General features: G+C 40.8%; 3 protein-coding genes and 1 pseudogene across 4 annotated transcripts; 2 read left to right on the top strand and 2 right to left on the bottom strand.

Annotated features, from left to right (window-relative positions):
• Window positions 1–1,045, top strand: LOC149751587 (uncharacterized). The gene is made up of 3 exons (XM_089926210.1): window positions 1–557; window positions 666–725; window positions 943–1,045. The coding sequence occupies exons 1-3, from the start codon at window positions 1–3 to the stop codon at window positions 1,043–1,045; spliced, it is 720 nt and encodes a 239-aa protein (XP_089782336.1).
• Window positions 1,046–4,388: 3,343 nt separating this feature from the next.
• LOC103710085 (V-type proton ATPase subunit c1) lies at window positions 4,389–7,129 on the bottom strand. The gene is made up of 3 exons (XM_008795697.6): window positions 6,922–7,129; window positions 6,522–6,807; window positions 4,389–4,735 (listed from the first exon to the last, which is right to left on the bottom strand). Exons 1-3 carry the CDS (start codon window positions 6,995–6,997, stop codon window positions 4,603–4,605), a joined length of 495 nt encoding a protein of 164 aa, XP_008793919.1. The 5' UTR covers window positions 6,998–7,129; the 3' UTR covers window positions 4,389–4,602.
• A 1,045-nt stretch (window positions 7,130–8,174) lies between these two features.
• On the bottom strand, window positions 8,175–8,943 carry LOC103710139 (BTB/POZ domain-containing protein At1g21780 pseudogene; annotated as a pseudogene).
• A 1,202-nt stretch (window positions 8,944–10,145) lies between these two features.
• Window positions 10,146–16,969, top strand: BRIZ1 (zinc finger (ubiquitin-hydrolase) domain-containing protein). 2 transcript variants are annotated; one of them, XR_015970962.2, is made up of 12 exons: window positions 10,146–10,498; window positions 10,606–10,721; window positions 10,814–10,922; window positions 11,040–11,154; window positions 11,904–12,001; window positions 14,088–14,194; window positions 14,312–14,561; window positions 14,694–14,747; window positions 14,945–15,088; window positions 15,204–15,306; window positions 16,377–16,431; window positions 16,556–16,969. XR_015970962.2 is itself a non-coding variant. In XM_008795692.6 (12 exons), exons 1-12 carry the CDS (start codon window positions 10,205–10,207, stop codon window positions 16,712–16,714), a joined length of 1,566 nt encoding a protein of 521 aa, XP_008793914.3. In that variant the 5' UTR covers window positions 10,150–10,204; the 3' UTR covers window positions 16,715–16,969. The 2 variants fall into 2 exon arrangements, 1 of the variants encoding a protein (XP_008793914.3); XM_008795692.6 differs by having other exon boundaries at window positions 10,150–10,498; window positions 15,242–15,306.
• Window positions 16,970–17,307: the final 338 nt, after the last annotated feature.

Genomic DNA, 17,307 nt, shown 5'->3' with positions numbered 1-17,307 from the left:
ATGGCGGTAGATAGGAGGATATGGAGTTCGTCCGGGAGGACGATAGTGAGCTCCCGTGATATAGCGCAGTGGAGAGGAGGAGTGGGGACCCGACACTTTGATGGTGCCTGGATCTGGAGACTACATGTTCATCCACGCATCGCACTATTCCTGTGGAAGGTAGCATGGGGTTGCCTACCCACTAGGAGTGTTCTGATGCGACGGGGAGTACGGATAGCTGCAGATTGTGTCGTTTGTCCGGAGGTGGAGGAGTCTATCTATCATGTGCTAGTTGAGTGCCCGCGGGCTGTTCAGATTTGGAGGGCTGCAGGGATCGCCTATGATCCGGGACAGAGATGGTCGTCCATGGCCGAGCTCATCCGGTTCCTGGAGTTCCCAGGGGCAGGACCCGGGGTGCAGGAGAGAGGGTCTCGTGTTGCATATCTGGCCTACCACTCCTGGTTAGACAGGAATGTACGAGTCTTTGAGGGTCGCAGCTCGTCCCCGGGGGCGGTGGTGGCCAGGGCCTTTCTGCATGCAGAGGAGTTTTTGAGCACTGCTGTTAGGTCACCTTCCAGGTTGGCCAGGGACATCTGGGGTACCCCGACCGCTCTTGGAGCGCCCATCTGTTTCGTATCCTGGGTACCCCCACCCCCTGGTTTCCTGAAGGTGAATTTTGATGGTAGTTTGGCAGCTGATGGACGTGGTGGAGGTGCAGGCTTCGTCATCCGTGATCATGATGCCAGGTTAGTGGCACTGGGGGGGCAGCGGATCTTCGATGCATCGGTGGTGTGTGCGGAGCTCCGAGCCGCATGGGAGGGCATATCTTATGCGAGACGGATACTGCATGCCGACCAGGTCATTCTAGAGGGCGACTCAGCCACTGTGATTGATTGGATTAGGGGTCGTGGTCGTGCAGGTGAGGGCAGACCGTTACTCATGGATATTCGCGGACTTTTGCAGGCGTGTGGAACCTATCAGGCTACACATGTCTACAGGGAAGCGAATTGTGCAGCTGATTGGGTCGCTGCCTATGCGGCTCACCATTCTGGTGGTTTTACTGTGAGGGAGCCCGACACTGTGCCGGAGTCTCTGTTAGATTTACTTGCTTCTGATTTTGTAGGCCGTCTTCATACCCGTAGGGTATGAGCCGCCGTTGCACCAAAAAAAAAAAAAAAAAAAAAAAAAACCAAAAAAAAACCCAAACTAACCTTTAGTGTAATTACCATATTGCCCTTGAAATTTTCTCATACATCCCCCCTTCCTCCTCCTCCGTTTCGTTTTGAAAAGAAAAAAAAAAAACACCCCTCAAACCCCCCTTAAACCCCTCCTCCCCCGTTCCCCCTTCTCTCTCTCGTCGCCGGCATTCTCCCGATCTCCGACCACCTCGCCGGCTTCTCCCGAAATTTTTTTTTTCACGGTTCGTGCTCCGTTCGGCACTGGATTGCCGAACAAAAGGCTTCTGTTCGGCTGAACAGTGCCGAACAGAAGCCTTCTGTTCGGCAACCCTCAACCGAACAGATCTGTTCGGCTGCACAGTGCCGAACAGAAGGCTTCTGTCCGGCACTGTTCAGCCGAACAGAAGCCTTTTGTTCGGCGATCCAGTGCCGAACGGAGCACGAACCGTGAAAAAAAAAATTTCGGGAGAAGCTGGCGAGGTGGTTCCGGGAGAAGCCGGCGAGGTGGTCGAAGATCGGGAGAATGCCGGCGACGAGAGGGAGAAGGGGGAACGGGGGGTTTTGGGCGTTGGCGAGGTGTTTTGGAGGGGAAGAGCGGGGTGGGGGGGGGGGGTTTGGGGGGTGTAGAGAGCAATTTAGGTGAGGGGGTGGGGAGGGTGGGGGGTAATTTAGGAATTTTTAATTTTTTAGGGGTGTCCTTAGCAAATGGGGGGGGGTGTAGAGAGTATTTAATTTTTTTTTAATTTTTGGGGGTGTCCTGAGCAATAGGGGGGTGTATATAGAACCACCCGTTCGGAGGCCGGGCACGGAAAGAGGAGGGGGAACTGCCCCTGCATTTGGGCGAAAATACGGGAGGTGCCATTCATTAGGGGCGGGGACCATGGGCTGGTGACAGGGTGTCTTTTTGTTTGTGGCCGTTTTGCCCTGGGGGGATCCCGCCCTTCTTTCCGGGAGCGATGAAAAGAGACCCACAATTGGACCGCCTACGTGGCGTCCCGTTTAGCAAAGTAGATGGCAGGACCCACAAGAGGACTTAATTTGATTGGTATGTCTTTTGGTCCCATAAGGCAGTGAATGTAGAACAAGTTGTTAAGTAATCTTAGACTGATAGACACCCTCCATTTTTCATAGGAACACTCACTCGTCTGTACGATTGAGTGAGAAACGAGAGGCGTGCAGAAACATAAAGTATGGACACTATTCATCAATACACGACTCTTCAAGCATCTGAGGTGCCGCAGGATTTGTGCCAGAAACCGGCGGTGGAATCCATGGGACGGAATGGCGACTCGACCCGCTGTGTCCAAACGCTAGAGAAGTGAAAAGTGGTTCCCTCATTTCAGACGGCGCTCCGGGGCGCGTATTTTAACGCATGGGCGTAGATATCGGAATGCTATCTTAACTGACGAGATTTGACGACTTCTAAGTTTTAGATAAAGATGGACTCCAAATCCGGCGGTTTAACAAGATATATTCCTTGTTTTGATAAAGATGGTTTGAATCATAAATTTAAGATGTATGAAAAAGTTGTCTTCAGAATTTAGATGGTTCAATTTTGTGCGTGCGTGCGTGCGTGCGTGTCTGACCATATTCATACTCTTTGCCCTTTGCCATGCAAAAAGAGATGATTTGCTAGATGCAAATGGTCATGACAATGGAAAACATACCTCAACCACTTTTATAGCACTGAAAGAAATGTCATGCATTCTTGACACTATGATGAGATTCAAAAAAATATCAAAGATTAAAATATGGACATGGCAAAAGAGCTTGGTGCTGGCCTGTGAGAAAGAGCTAGTAATTATTCGACACAGTTGAAGTACGAATTAGCATGAGTTCAGACGAGCCTAGATTAATTATCATATGGCTCGTATGCATTAGTTTAATAACTCTCGTACCAGTCTCTCAACCATCATACGCAACAATGCGAGAAAGTAAACCGCACCATGTCATTCCATGCCCTTGCAACATTTGTAAACATCTGTACGAAATTCCAGATCAATATGGTGCCCATACAGTTGGTGTGTATCGAGACAGAATTAATAAAAACAAAACGCAGCAAATGCGGGTATATACCCGCTCTATTCGGCATCTCAATGATGATGCGATACTGGTTTTTCATCGAAATGGTACGGTACCGTCGATGGTTCCCATTCCAATAAGTTGATTCATTCCTAACGAGCCTGTCTGGATGCCTAAAGAAATTATCCAAGAAATATTCTTTATATGGTTGGATCTCTGAAAGTGTTAGGGGTGAAGGATTTTTCTAACTTGAGAAACCACAAATAAAAAATGTCTGAATGGGGTCTCTGTAAATCAATCTTAAGATGGTGTGCTCGGAAGACAGTCGGAACAATCTCATCTCTCTCATTTCTAATTCTCAACTTTTGTCATCTCATCTCTCCTATTTCTATTTCTCAACTTTTGTCATCTGGAGAGTTTATGCATTCAAAGAACGTTTCAATCAGACATCCAAGCATGCCGGAATATCTCAGATAGTCCACGACCAACAAACCATACAGCAATGCTTAAGCAAATAAAACCAATGTATCTTTTCCCTCCATTCCATGGGAACCAGTAAAATCCGCAGCAAATAGACATCAATTGTATTAACACAGCTTATTGACATAGAGAAGCAAATCTGCCAGGTAATCCTATTTCTCACCTTGAGTCAGACAAAGCTGTTTTCCAAGTTCCATATTTATGCGACAATGCTTAGGGCAATGTTACAATTAGATTTAATTTTATATGTCAATAAATCATGATTGCACTGGCATAACTCTGACAATGAAGAATACTTAACCATGAACAGTAATTCTCGCTCCACAGATTTTTTACAGTTCCACTTATACACCCACTCCAATATCATCCCTGGCGCTACAAGTCCATGAATACTTACAAATTTCAGATAACTCTTGAGCATGCAAGAACTTCAACCAGATGGAATCAAATTGAGAATTTATCCTGCCATTCTGTCATGGCAATCAGAGAAAATCCTGAGTGCTCTCATTGTTCAGGGCCCAACGACCTTCCACTGGACTTTTTGATCAGTAATTAATTAGAGACAATTGGCAGCCATCAAATCTCAGACTACGACCTGAAATCGAAATGGAACAAGCAAGGACAGTCTGTGTCTATTCACCAATTTGATTTAGCTGAAAGTTTCTGATAAGAGAAGCAATCTAGACCCATGTGCTTTCCAGTTTCCATGAAAGCGGAGCCACATGTATATGTGCAGCAAAATGTCATTAGCTTGCATCACAAGAAGATGAAAATGTCACATTACAGAAAGGACTGATAACAGACAAGTCAAACAACGAGGCCCTCATTCATAACAAAGTCCTTAAATGAATTACAGTATGATAACAAAACAATTAGAAAGCTTAGCTCATATCCTATATGAATATAGGAAGAACAGAGAACACATGGTCAGCTGCTCGTGTTCTTATTCTGCACGGGATTGACCAGCCCGAGATGAAAGGATGATACCGACAATGAGACCATAGAGCGCAAGAGCTTCTGCAAAAATGAGAATGAGAATCATCCCAACAAATAGCTTTGGCTGCTGCGCATTGGCCCTGGAATGAAATATAAACCCACAATTATTAAATATGGTGCAAATCATTATGATCAACATATAAATTAGCAACGTATTTGTATTGTATGCGGTCTACATCACATAAATGATTGCGTGCAAATTTGGCCATAAATATTTGATTTGGTCTAATATACAGATCGAATCTTTTGATACATATCAATTGAAGCTATAGTTGCCTAAGCCTGCTGTTTATGAAAAATAAAGAATAATATGACTGAAGATACAGTCTACCACTGTTTTATTTCCCTCACTTTCAGAAGCCAAATGTAGCTAACATTCAAATCACAAGAAAAAAGATATAGGCAGGTAAAAAATATGTAAAAACACCCCTGAAAATTTCCCACCTCTGGCGCCAAGTAATTCATTACCCATTTAGGAGGGCATGGGAGTGTCAAGTCTATCTTCCTCTTCATCGACCATGGTAACATTGTCAGCCATACAGGATGATTGAGAAATCAAGACAGTGACTCATTTGGCTAGGTGCAAACATGTATATCAATGACATCAGCCTTCGCCACATCAATAATATATGAAAGGAAAAGAATTGTCGTATATGTTAGAATGGTTGATTAAATGAATAAGTGATGGGCCTCAGTGAAACTAACTATTGTTATCAACATGATCAAAAATATCAGTACAGCTACTGAACAACCTATAATCCACCCACCATACAACTAAAAGTATCCTACCTCAGCATTTAGGTCAACCTCCATCAGGCAATAAAAACGAGGTCTAAATCATGATACATAATAAGGTTTCTCTACTGATATATCATTATAGTAGCCAATTCAGTTCAAGGTCCCAGTGATGGAGTCATAACTATACCATGAAAGAAAACTTGCACAATTGAACAGAACACTAGTACAATAACTAACCATTATGGGCAAAAAGATAAGCAAATGAAATGTAACAAGATGACACAAATGTCAAGCCAGTGAGGTTTGTTTAGGTTTCAACAAGTAATCAAAAATCCAAACCTATTCCATCAAAACAATTTGAAAGGAAACTAAACATACAAGCAAACATGATTGCACATATAGGCAACATGGATGGATTATGGGTTCTCTTTTGAAAAATATAAAAATAAAAAAGTTGTATATCCATATCCTGTAACACTTTCAGAATGAGATATTAGTTCGATAAAAATGTTGGTGCTTCTAATACTTTCAGAAGATGTCCTGTCAAAGCATCTCTCAAACAGAAGAAGAGATAACCACAACTAAGTTCAAAAATGGAATAGTAAATTAAACTAAAGTTATACAATCTATAAGAATTCAAATTGTATTGGTTCCAATTACATGCACCTTTCCAGCATATGCAAAAACCTCACAAAAATACCTCACCCGATAATAGATAACAGACCCATTAACCCAACTTCGGGAGGATCACATCGTATAAATTTTTAATCATGCTAAGGCATTTTCAAGGTCTGTCCTATAAAAATTCAAATACTTTTTAACCATTTATGGTGATAAGTGATAACAATAATACAATCACAAGAAACTGTGCCAATCCAATCATCCCTCATTTCACAAAAAAAATGAACGAAAATACAGTCTTGGCTAAATTAATGCCAAGGACCAATTAAGCCAGAGACATAATCCATCAATTGGCTTGCAAAAGAATAATTAAACATTCATTCACATAGAAAAATATAAACTAAAACAGATGAAACTAAGAGATCAAAACAAAGCCAGAATCTAAAATTGCAGACCATCTATCTAGAGAACAAGAGCGAATCGGACTTAGGAAAAAAAAGGAATTACCTGACACCTGCATCACCGACAATCCCGATCGCCATGCCTGCGGAAAGGCCAGCAAGGCCACAAGCGAGCCCCGACGAGAGATGCGCATATCCATCGAAGAGGTAGTAAGACTTGGCCTTGGGGTTAATCCCGGTGCTTATGATCACAGCGATGATCAATCCGTAGATCCCGAGGACTCCGGCCATGACCACAGGCACGATCGACTTCATCACGAGCTCCGGGCGCATCACGCCCATCGACGCCACCCCGACCCCACTCTTCGCCGTCCCGTACGCTGCCCCCATGCCTTCAAACGAAAAAAGTCCATCAAAATTCCAAGAAAGCAAAAAAAGCAAAAAGGTATCGAAGAGGCCATAGAATTCGATCAACCCTGGAAAAGGGGCAGGGATCGAGGCATTACAGGAGAAAACGAGCGCCGCGGCAGCTCCGAGGAATCCAAAGAAGGGGGCGGTCTCGTCGCCGCTGAAGTTCGACATGTTTGGAGAGACTGGAGAAACCCTAGATCTTGGAAACCCTAATTTCTATTTCTTCTGATCGAGAGGAGAAGACTTCGTGGATGGAGAGGAGGAGACGAGTGGCTTATGGGCAAATGGCGATCGACGAGTTTTGCTCAGATCAGATGCTGGTTGTTTTTATGATAAAGACCCTAGATTCATTTAATTTACGTAATTTACCAGGACTGGCATGGTAGGGATGTCATGGCATGCATGATCCCCTAATGAATAATCCATTAACTGAGCTTAGCAGGTATAACATCTTAAAAGTAAGAACATAATTTATCTGCTGCACAAAAAAAAAAAAAAAAAAAAAAAAAAAAAACCAATATGATAGCTAGATAGAAACCACTTCTCAATGCAACATAGATGCGACATTTTCATCTTATTTTTCAAAAAAATAAGATTTAGACATAGTCCTCTTTATGTATTTTTTGGATCATCTAATTTTCTACGACTTATGAATGCATTTCAGATCAATCCTATCGACCAAATAACATAGGCTCGATCTTAGGGTTGATAGACTACATATTATTGGATTCCATGCCTTGATAAAGAGAACTTTGCAATAGGAGCAAAATGATGGGGGAAAATGATAAGCAATAGATGAGAGTGCATAAAAAGAGGCCATCTAAGACTGGAACCTAAAACCTCTATTTATCAATTATAGAAATATGACTATTAAAACAAGCTATGGTTCAGCATTAGAGAATTTGCACTTGGTACTAGAGACAATCAACTTACATAAGATATCCGGTAAAACTCGCTATAACTATCTGATCAAGGGAGGGATGGCATGTATATGTACCTATAAGTATCCCTTTTGGGTTCAGAATTGTAACATACAGCAAACATCTTTGCAATCTTTAACCTTGGTGTTTACCTATCTGTGCTGATTTCAATCAGGATTCGAAGATATTAACACATTTTCATCCTTCCACATGAATAACAGCTTGGAATGAAATCAACTTGAAAGCCATAACCAACAAAATTCCTCTCCTAGTCTTGTCCTAATTGAAGCTCTGCAGCATTAATCGAGAATCCACAACTCTACAACCTGCATCATACTTGAACATCACAGCTCGATAGTAAGAATAAGAAACACAGTTCAGGGAACAGCAGTCGAGTGGAAGAATTAAAAGGTTACAGCTTAAACAACAAAATTCAGCCGGACTGCACAATCCAACGACTCACCCATGACTACACCGCAACCCACTCCACATGAAGATTCGAAGGTTTACAAAAATAAAAGTAACAAAACCAAACATAAGTCAACCAAAAGCATGCTGTAACTTTTCAAACAGGGATCCCATCACGTATCTACAGCGGTTCCAGAACAACCAGAAGCATCTCAAGTTGCTGAGGTGTCGCACAGGCTTCCAAACAGCTAGGACCTCTTGGAACATTTCCAACATCAGCTCCCTATCTGCATGGAGGAAGAAGCTAGTTATCTCCTCTCTCACATCATAGATCTTTCCAAAATCAAATAAGTACATCGAGCACCCCTTCTTTAGCTTGCTAAGCTGATAAAGCCGTGCCTCATGAAGCCTCTCAAGGACGTTACTGGAGTTGACATCCTCCGAGAGGCTCTCCTCACAGCACTGTTTAAGGTCAGCAATGTCGTACTTGTTTTCTGCACCAAGCAGTGAGAGGTGATGGTTCCATAAATATAGCTGACAAAAGCCGTGCAAGATTCTAGTGAGGTCTCCGTATCTACTGTGGAGGACTCTTTCTCCCTGAGATCACGCAAGAACATGCTCTCAAACATCAAGTACAGCCTTCGAGAGCTTGCAGCAAGTACAGCCTTGTGGGGCTTCAGCACACCACCGGACGTGCTGGTGGTGAGATCAGCGCGAAGCTTCTCTTCTAGCATGCGAGAGAGGCTTTGGACTTTGGAGAGAGCTTTTGCTTGCTAGAGACTGCATCATGCATCCATTAGGCCATATGAAATAGGGTTCACCTCCTTGTATTTGCGTATGAAATATGAAGTTACACTCATTAGAAATTCCGAATTCACTTGCAGAATTCTTGCTGAACATTGTTCTTCAATCCTGTCTTGTACTAAAACCTAAGCATAAAAAGTAAAAATCTGCAGGAAAAAATAATCGAGAAGGCAGTCTGTCCAACAAATGAGTCCCTGACACGTGTGTGACAATGTTCAGTTGGAACACCTGCCTGCTCCGGCCTTGAAACTACCTAGCTTTGTTTATCTGCTTTCTTATGACCTGCCACGTCCCAAAATACTTATTGTAGCCTAAGATATCCCATCAAATACTACTATCTAACGTAAACGATTATTTTTTTGGGATATAGAAGTAGTGAGATGACCTCCTAGTTACTTCAAGATGCATCCAGTAAATTAAAATTTATTTATACAATCCTAGAACCAATTACATTAGTGGAAAGGACTAACAATGATCTAAGTTCTTAGGCTCTCCCTTACCCATCGCTTCAGATGATTGAGGGTGTTAATGCCGCAGCATCCGGCATTGAGGGGCATTACATTGCTCTGTTCTAAGGTTCTACGTGAAGCTAATTAGATAGCAGATAATCTGGCCAATATAGCCAGTATAGGGCAAGTTGAAATGGTTCTGACTGAAGGATTCTCTCATCACTTAGAGCCATCTAGAAGGGCATTTCCTATGCCAGGTGGATAGTGGGCGCGGACTGTCTCCTCCTCAAGAAAGATTCAGCCACGATGATTGGCTAGATCTGGGGTCATAAATATGCAGACAAGGACCAGCCGTTGCTCCACGATATTCATAGATTACTGAGGGAATGTAGTTTCCACCAAGCCACGCATATCTATAGGGAAGCAAACGGTGCCGCCGACTGGGTTGCTTTCTTTGCAGCTCACTGCTCTAGAGATTTCGTCTGAATAGACCATGGCTTAGTACTATAGCCCTTATGTAGTATTTTATTTTTTAATTTTGTTGGCGATACTCAAGTCTCTCCTTTTCTTGCTTCTCTGTCATTGGGTCTGTTTGTAGCGAGCTTTTGGTGTTAATGGGCTTAACATAGGACTTCGCTTGCAATCCAAGTGTAGTCCGGATCAAATCTGACCGAAGCCTGGCATTCTTTCTCGGAGATCAGAATCGCGTTTTCTTGAAATTATTAATAACTTGAACTTTGAAACGTAAAACTATTTAAGCCTGCAGGCTACAAAGAAGGAAAAATAGAAACAGGAAAATGTTCAGCCTCCGAATCCACTCTGTGGACTCTCCACACCACCACCTCCGCCAAGACGACGCAGCCGCAGGAGCCGGAGAGCCCCAACAAGAAGGCGCGGCCGGCACCAGCAGCAGCTCCTCCTCAATCTCAACGCTAACTCCGCCCAAAAACCCTAACCCTAACCCTAATAACCCTAGAATCCAGCTCCTCCGGGGCGTCGTCCACCTCTACCGCAGCCGCTCCTCCCCCTCCGCCGCCGCCTCCTCCTCCTCCTCCTCCAACCCCCACCCTTCTCCCGATTCCCTGCTCCCTGTACTCCTCCTCCCTTCTCTATACTGCGTTTTCTTTGAATCGCGTCTCATCTATCCTTCAAAAAAAGAATCGCTTCTCATCTTGGAACCTAACAAATCTGTCTGCAGGCCGGGCGCGGCACGCTCCTCTTCGTCCTCGCCGTCCCCAGCCGCCTCTCGCCGGAGGACTTCCTTCGCTTCTGTGGCTCCTATGTCGAGCGCTCATCGGAGATCCGGGTCATCAGGTAACCCGTAAAATCCAAACTGTAGGCAATTAACTTATAAAAAGCCTGACCTAGAAGAGCATAAAGGGAATTTGGTAACGGGTTTCCTTTAGGAATGATGCCCTGGAGGATCGATACAGTGTGCTGGTTGGGTTTGACGATCAGAAGAAAGCTGATGGTTTCTATCTCGATCTTAATGGGTGGCGTTTCACCTCTGCAGAGGTTCTTGATTTTTATAATTTTGCGTGATGCTTTATTATGTTTAGACCGTGTCTTGAATTCCGGAACGAATTTGGTGTCTAATCCCGGCCTGGCTGCTGTATTTGGTTTGGATTGCAGGGAGAGGTTTGCCACATTCTCTTTGTCGCTTCGGTGGAGTTAACTGAGTCCACAGAGATTGCAGCTACTCCTCCTGCAGGAACCACAGAGTTGCCCACATGTCCTGTTTGCATTGGTGAGATTCTATGCTCGAGGCTACTTAGTCCCCAAACAGGCTTTAGCTTCTTCCTTTTTTTTTAAAAAAAAAAAGATCGTTATCTTCATTCGCAAGTAGGAAAGCTTGGTGAATGAGGCCTCAAAAAGCTAATCCGGCACTGACGGGAAAGTTATTGATTTAAGAATCTCTTACAACCTCCTGTGTCCTTCCACTTGAGGCAATAGGGTTGCCATGGTTTTGTCATGGAATTCTCCAAATTGGACTTTGTTTCACATCGCTTCATTCTAGTCAATGTTAGTCTCCTCCGGTTTCTCCTTTCAAATGTGAAATCTTTTTTTTTTTGGCATCTCCTCCTCACAAAGGCTGTTTGTGATTATTGCTGTTCATGTTCCAATATTAAACAAATCTTCTATTCTTCTATGTAGCTACTACTCTTCCTTTGCATTTATAACACCATTCGTCCTAGATTTTGCATGCATCTCTTTGGACATTTTCTGCTACAAATGTATGCTCGTCTTCACTGCCTAACATTCTAATACATAGGCTGGTGCAGATCTTGTAACTCTCTTATAGAATAATGAGGCCTAAATAGAAGATACAGGAAAACCCACATATTTTATATTGGCTTGCCAGATACATCCTCTTAGGTTCAGCAGGGAACTGTTATATTTAATTTTGTGGCTCTTAACTCCTTTTTGGCTTTTTTCATTTGATCGAATTATTTTGCTCTCTCTGACTTCATATATTTTGTATATTCAATGGCTTAGAGAGATTGGACCAAGACATAAGTGGGATTGTAGCAACTACTTGTGACCATTCTTTTCAATGCTCATGCATTTCGAAATGGGTGAATTCATCTTGCTCGGTAAGTGCCACTTAACATGCTACTGAGATTTGTTTCTTGATGATATTCTAATGCCAATATGCAAGTAAGAAATACTAAATTGTTTTTTAAAAAAATCATCAAAAAAATTTGGAGCAATTGGGGAGATGGGACTATCAGAGGTTTTTAACACTCCTAACTATTGTGTCTTGATGAAGTTTGCTGAAAGCTAGCAATTTCATGAGGTATTGGGACATATTGGTCTTTTTGTTGTCATTTGTTTTTCCATTATTGGAAAGATTCGTAGCAGGACTGGTGTAGATCACTGTAGTTTTGAGTTCCTCTGCAAAAATTTAATAATGCAAGGCTATAAATAACAGAAGTTTAATAGTCAATAAAATGTGAAATTGTACACTTCTCTTTCCATGAAATCCTACTTAACGGTTTTGTTTCAAAATCTAGTGCAGCACATCATTTTGTTTGAAAGAGAGGTGAGACACCTCCATTAGCCTTAAAATGTAGTTTATCCCAAAGTTTCCAGAAGAATGTTCTTGTTCTTTGTTAAGTCATATTTCATTTATAAAAGTAGAGGATGTCTTTAAGCTTTCTGCATAAATTGTAGTTTCCATTGTCCAACTCATTTAATGATCCCACATTCCCGTTTGCACTAGAGCACTAGTTTCATTGATTTACATTTTAAGGGTGTTCATGCTTATAGTACATCTAATAACCCAGAAGAACAATTTTTTACGGTTTTAAAGACTTCAACTTGCTGTATCGGTGTATTTTATGTGCGGTCAATGTATTTAGCTTTTGTTCTTTTTGCTGTTTGTTTTTAGTTCCAAGAGTGGGTTTGATATTTCTTATCTTCTTGCAACATTCCTATTCAATTTTAGGGCTATTTTTAGTAAGTTTTGGAGCCTTAGTCTAAGAAAAATTAGCATCTATAACCTACTATAGGTCTAACTGCTCTAGAAAATATTTATTGGTCATTAATATTGTCTCTTGAAGAGATTTTGATTTTTCCTTTTATTGTTGGGTTCTATAGAGGTCTGAGTTTTGATAATTTTTATAGCCTTAATGTGTATTTTGTTATAAAAAGAGAAGAAAATGGTTAATTCATTTTTGGTGCTGAATAAAATAAATTACATCCTTTTCTTCTACCTTTTCCTGTCTTCTTGTTCTTATATTTCCTTCTTTGGGCATAAGAATTTGGCTTATATCGTGCAAACAAGCTCAGTTGGACTGTGAAACATCAGTCTTTCATAGAAATTGACATGAAAATAATCATAACTATCTAACCCTTTTTCCAACTATTTACTTCATTCATAAAAAAATCTTATACAAATTGCAGGACGCTGAATTAAGAATTTCCTAAAGAATGGCGTTCATAATCCCCCAAAATACCCCCCACTAATGGGTTATGGGAGAGAGAAAGGGGCAGGTGGAGTGGGGCATACAGACACCAAACTCAATGAGAAGGGACATGCATCCCCTCCTTTCCTTTCCACTTGTTTTTTATTAACCAGCCATCAAAGGGCCCCACAATTTTAACGAAAAGGTGCCACATCACACTCTAATATAAGCCCTTCAATCTATAGATTAGATATCTATTTTCAGATGTAAAAGAAAATTAGGGATAAACCTAAAACTAAGTACTAACTAACCGAAGTTTAAAGCAACAATCACCATATCTGTATGCATCATATTTCCTACACAAAAACCTATTTGGGCACCAAAAGAAACATGGTATCTGGTGTCTTTCGTCTCGAATAAATTCTCATTCTTAGCAAGATTGCAGTTGTCTTTTATAAACCTTCAAGATGATGCAGGGTATATTCTTTGCTCGCATGACATACGATGCCGTGCCAACATATCATTAATGCTTCATCTATGTCAAGATCAAGTTCCATTGCTAACTCCATATGTGGGACTGGATTTGTAGGTTATGGTCTTCGCTTATTTTTTTTAGCATTCCAGTTTTTCTTAGTTTTGCTTTTTCCAGGACTTTCTATTCTATTAACATCTGTGATTGTGAAATAGAAACTGTTTACTTATCAATTTTCTGCTTCTCAATAGATGCAGATGACGTCAAGTGAACATCATTGTATTAATCTGTTTTTTTTAGGTTTGTCAATTTTGTCAGGAACATTCTGAAAAACCTACATGCTCAATTTGTGGAACATCTGAAAATCTCTGGATCTGTGTGATCTGCGGTTTTGTTGGATGTGGAAGGTATGTTAGCTCTTGACTGCTATGATACCAATGATTCAGTGCATCTGTCTACCTCCAAAATTGTTTCCTATATGCCATTCGATTTTTTCTAATCTATGTATTGCTAACCTTTGGAAGATATAAAGAAGGTCATGCTGTCAGACATTGGAAAGATACTCAGCATTGTTATTCTCTTGATTTGGAAACACAACGGGTTTGGGACTATGTTGGTGATAGTTATGTTCATCGACTGAATCAATCAAAAAGTGATGATAAGCTGGTCAAGTTGAAGTCCCAATGTAGATCTGTTGGTGACAACTGTGTAAGCTGCACATGTAGTGACGACTCTGGAATTAGTGGAGCCTTATTGGGCAGTAAAGTTGAAGCGGTGAGATTTACAGGCTTTTATCTTTCTTTTCTCCTTCATAATGAATATCTTATTCTCAAAGTGGAATAAAGAATTTTTCCATAGGTCATTAATGTGGTCTGCATTTGTATATTACTTGTGATATGACAATAGATTGTGGATGAGTACAACCACCTACTTGCAAGTCAACTTGAAAACCAAAGACAGGTACAACTTTTTCTTGTTATGTTTTCATGGTATATCATGCTTGCTACTTTCAACAACATTCCATGCACAAACATTTTTTTTTTACTTCCATCAAGAGTTAGATTTAATGCCAAAAGTTGGACTCTGCAATCTGAATGTCCATCTTTTCCGTCATGACTATGTTAGAACTTCTGCCTTATTTGTTGTTTTATTCACAGTATTATGAAACTCTACTTCAAGAGGCAAAAGAAAAGAGGGAGAAATATATTTCTGAAGCTGTGGAAAAAACTGTGAATTCGAAGCTGCAGGATATCCAACTTAAACTTGAAAATGTTATTAGGGAGAAGAAAGTTGTTGCTGAAGTAGGCCTCTTTTACCCTTTTTTTGTTTTGTTGAGTTATACCTATTTTGATTTTACAGTAGCTAGTCTGCTCCATCTCCATTGTTTTTATTTAGTCTCTTTTTCTTTCTCTGCAGTGCTTACTCTCATAGGCTATTTTCTTTTTTGCATTTAGACGAATGAGAATCTTATGAAGAATCAGAATCTTTGGCGCGAAAAGGTCAAAGAAATTGAGGAGAGGTATGTTGCTTTTTTGTTATGTTTAGATAAATCAGAGATCAAAAAGGTTCACTAAGAAAACTAGATAATAATTGTTTCTGGTGGCAGCAGTGCATTATTAGAATGACCAATGCATTACTAGTGTCTAGGGGATGTTAAGCTGGGATCAAGAGTCAGTTCCTAGCGTGCATTTCTTCACGATGAAACTTCATTTCAGTGGTATACTATGAAAGTTCTGCACTTTTTCGATGATTCAAAGAAATATTGCATGCCAAGCTGATAATGATTGCTTAAGATGTCCAGAGTTTTATTCTTTGCTTCTGGTAATGTCATCGGATTACATGAGTGATGGTTGTGACTAGGTAATGGCATGATCAGCGGCTAGGTGAATAAGAAGTGCTCAGCATATGAATTTATGGTTTTCGCTATTTTCTTTTTCTTAATTTTCTCTAGAATAAGAATATGCATTTATGTTTTCATTGTGTTGAAAGTATTTCTAATTCTAAGATGTGGACTCAAGTTTTCTAATTTAATGTGATTGAAATGAATCTTACATTGGTAAGTTTAGGGTTTAGGGTTTGGGGTTTGGGATTTAGGGTTTATATACCCAGGATACATGTATGTCAGAATGTATCTTGAAAATGGAGAGTTTGTGGTAAGTCGAAGCTGAATGTCTCTATGTATGAGGTTTGTCTATTGTTTTCTGACATCAGAATAATCATGTCACAGAAGCTTTTCAGACTTCAGCTTTTAATTACGTAAACGGTATGGTTATTGCAAAGGACATGACGGAATGTTAGCCGCTTCTCTGATGAAGTAATTGAATACCATCATTCTCTTGTTATCATTACCATGACCTCCATGTTCCTAATAATATGAAGTTCACCTTGCATGGCAGAAACAATCTATCACCTCGTATATCACAACACTATTTAAAATGACAATTGACATGTCATGTTTTATATTATCAGTTGAGAGTGGTGCATTGTTCTGATCGTTGTCTTTAATACTGCATTACTGCTATGATCTTCTTTTTTTTTGGCTGTAAATATAAGTATCTGTTAAGAAAACTTGATGCATGCGATTTACAGGGAGAGAGCAACATTAAAATTGAAGGATGAAAGGATCCGTGATCTAGTGGAAGAGGTATCTAAACTCAGCTCCTCTTAACCAGTAATACAAGTATAACTGTGTAAGCCAATATATGCAAATAAAAAATAAGCGAGAAAAATCAAACAAGTGCTTATTGAGTGCCGGATGTTTGATGCAGATCAGAGATTTTACAGTCAGCATTGAGGCCCAGAAGGCACTTGATGACATGGTTGGTGCGGATGATATCCGAGGAGGGACAGTGTTGCCAGTTTCATCACCCCAGCCTTCCTTAACACGGAACAAAAGATCATCAAAATTGAATCGGAGGCGAAATTGAAGGTCCAATATTTGGTTATGCGCCAGAATTACAAGTCCCGTTGGATAGATCAAAGTTATTAACGATGCTCTGGCTACAGAATGACCTGCTTACACGCTGGAAGAGCGATGCATGTTTGCATTTCTCTGTACTCTGACTCTCTGTAGCTCCTTTCTGGTTAAATTTCTATAAGTTTAATGCTAGCATGTAATTGCATTTTAGTTCTATGAAATTTACACCTGGATAATGAAATAGCTTTGTTTTTTTTTCTTCTCATTTTCTGCTCATTTTCACTTAATCCATACGATCTTAGTTTTTAATTTGTAGATTTTTATATTCCTTTCAAAATTGGGCATTTAGATTGAAAGAGAGGATGCAAGAACCCTTGATCGATCTCTTTAGAGGGCCTTGAATATCAAATCTACCCTAGATCAAAGCACACAAGAGCTTAGTCTGAGGTTAGATCTCTTGATTCCTGGGATCGACCGCTATATTCTAATTTAATAGGTGCATGGTACAAACCCTTTATTCTGTGGAGGTTTAGGTTCTCATATGAGGACTAATTAGAGCTGAAATTAAATTAGATACAGGTTAAATACTAGCATATCCATATC

The sequence above is a fragment of the Phoenix dactylifera genome, chromosome 11 (genome assembly GCF_051530095.1).
Source record: "Phoenix dactylifera cultivar Ajwa chromosome 11, Ajwa_hap1_PhDact_Kaust_v1.1, whole genome shotgun sequence".
Taxonomy (NCBI): Eukaryota; Viridiplantae; Streptophyta; class Magnoliopsida; order Arecales; family Arecaceae; genus Phoenix; species Phoenix dactylifera.
Note: the sequence above shows the minus strand (reverse complement) of the source record. Positions and strands in the feature narration are given on the sequence as shown.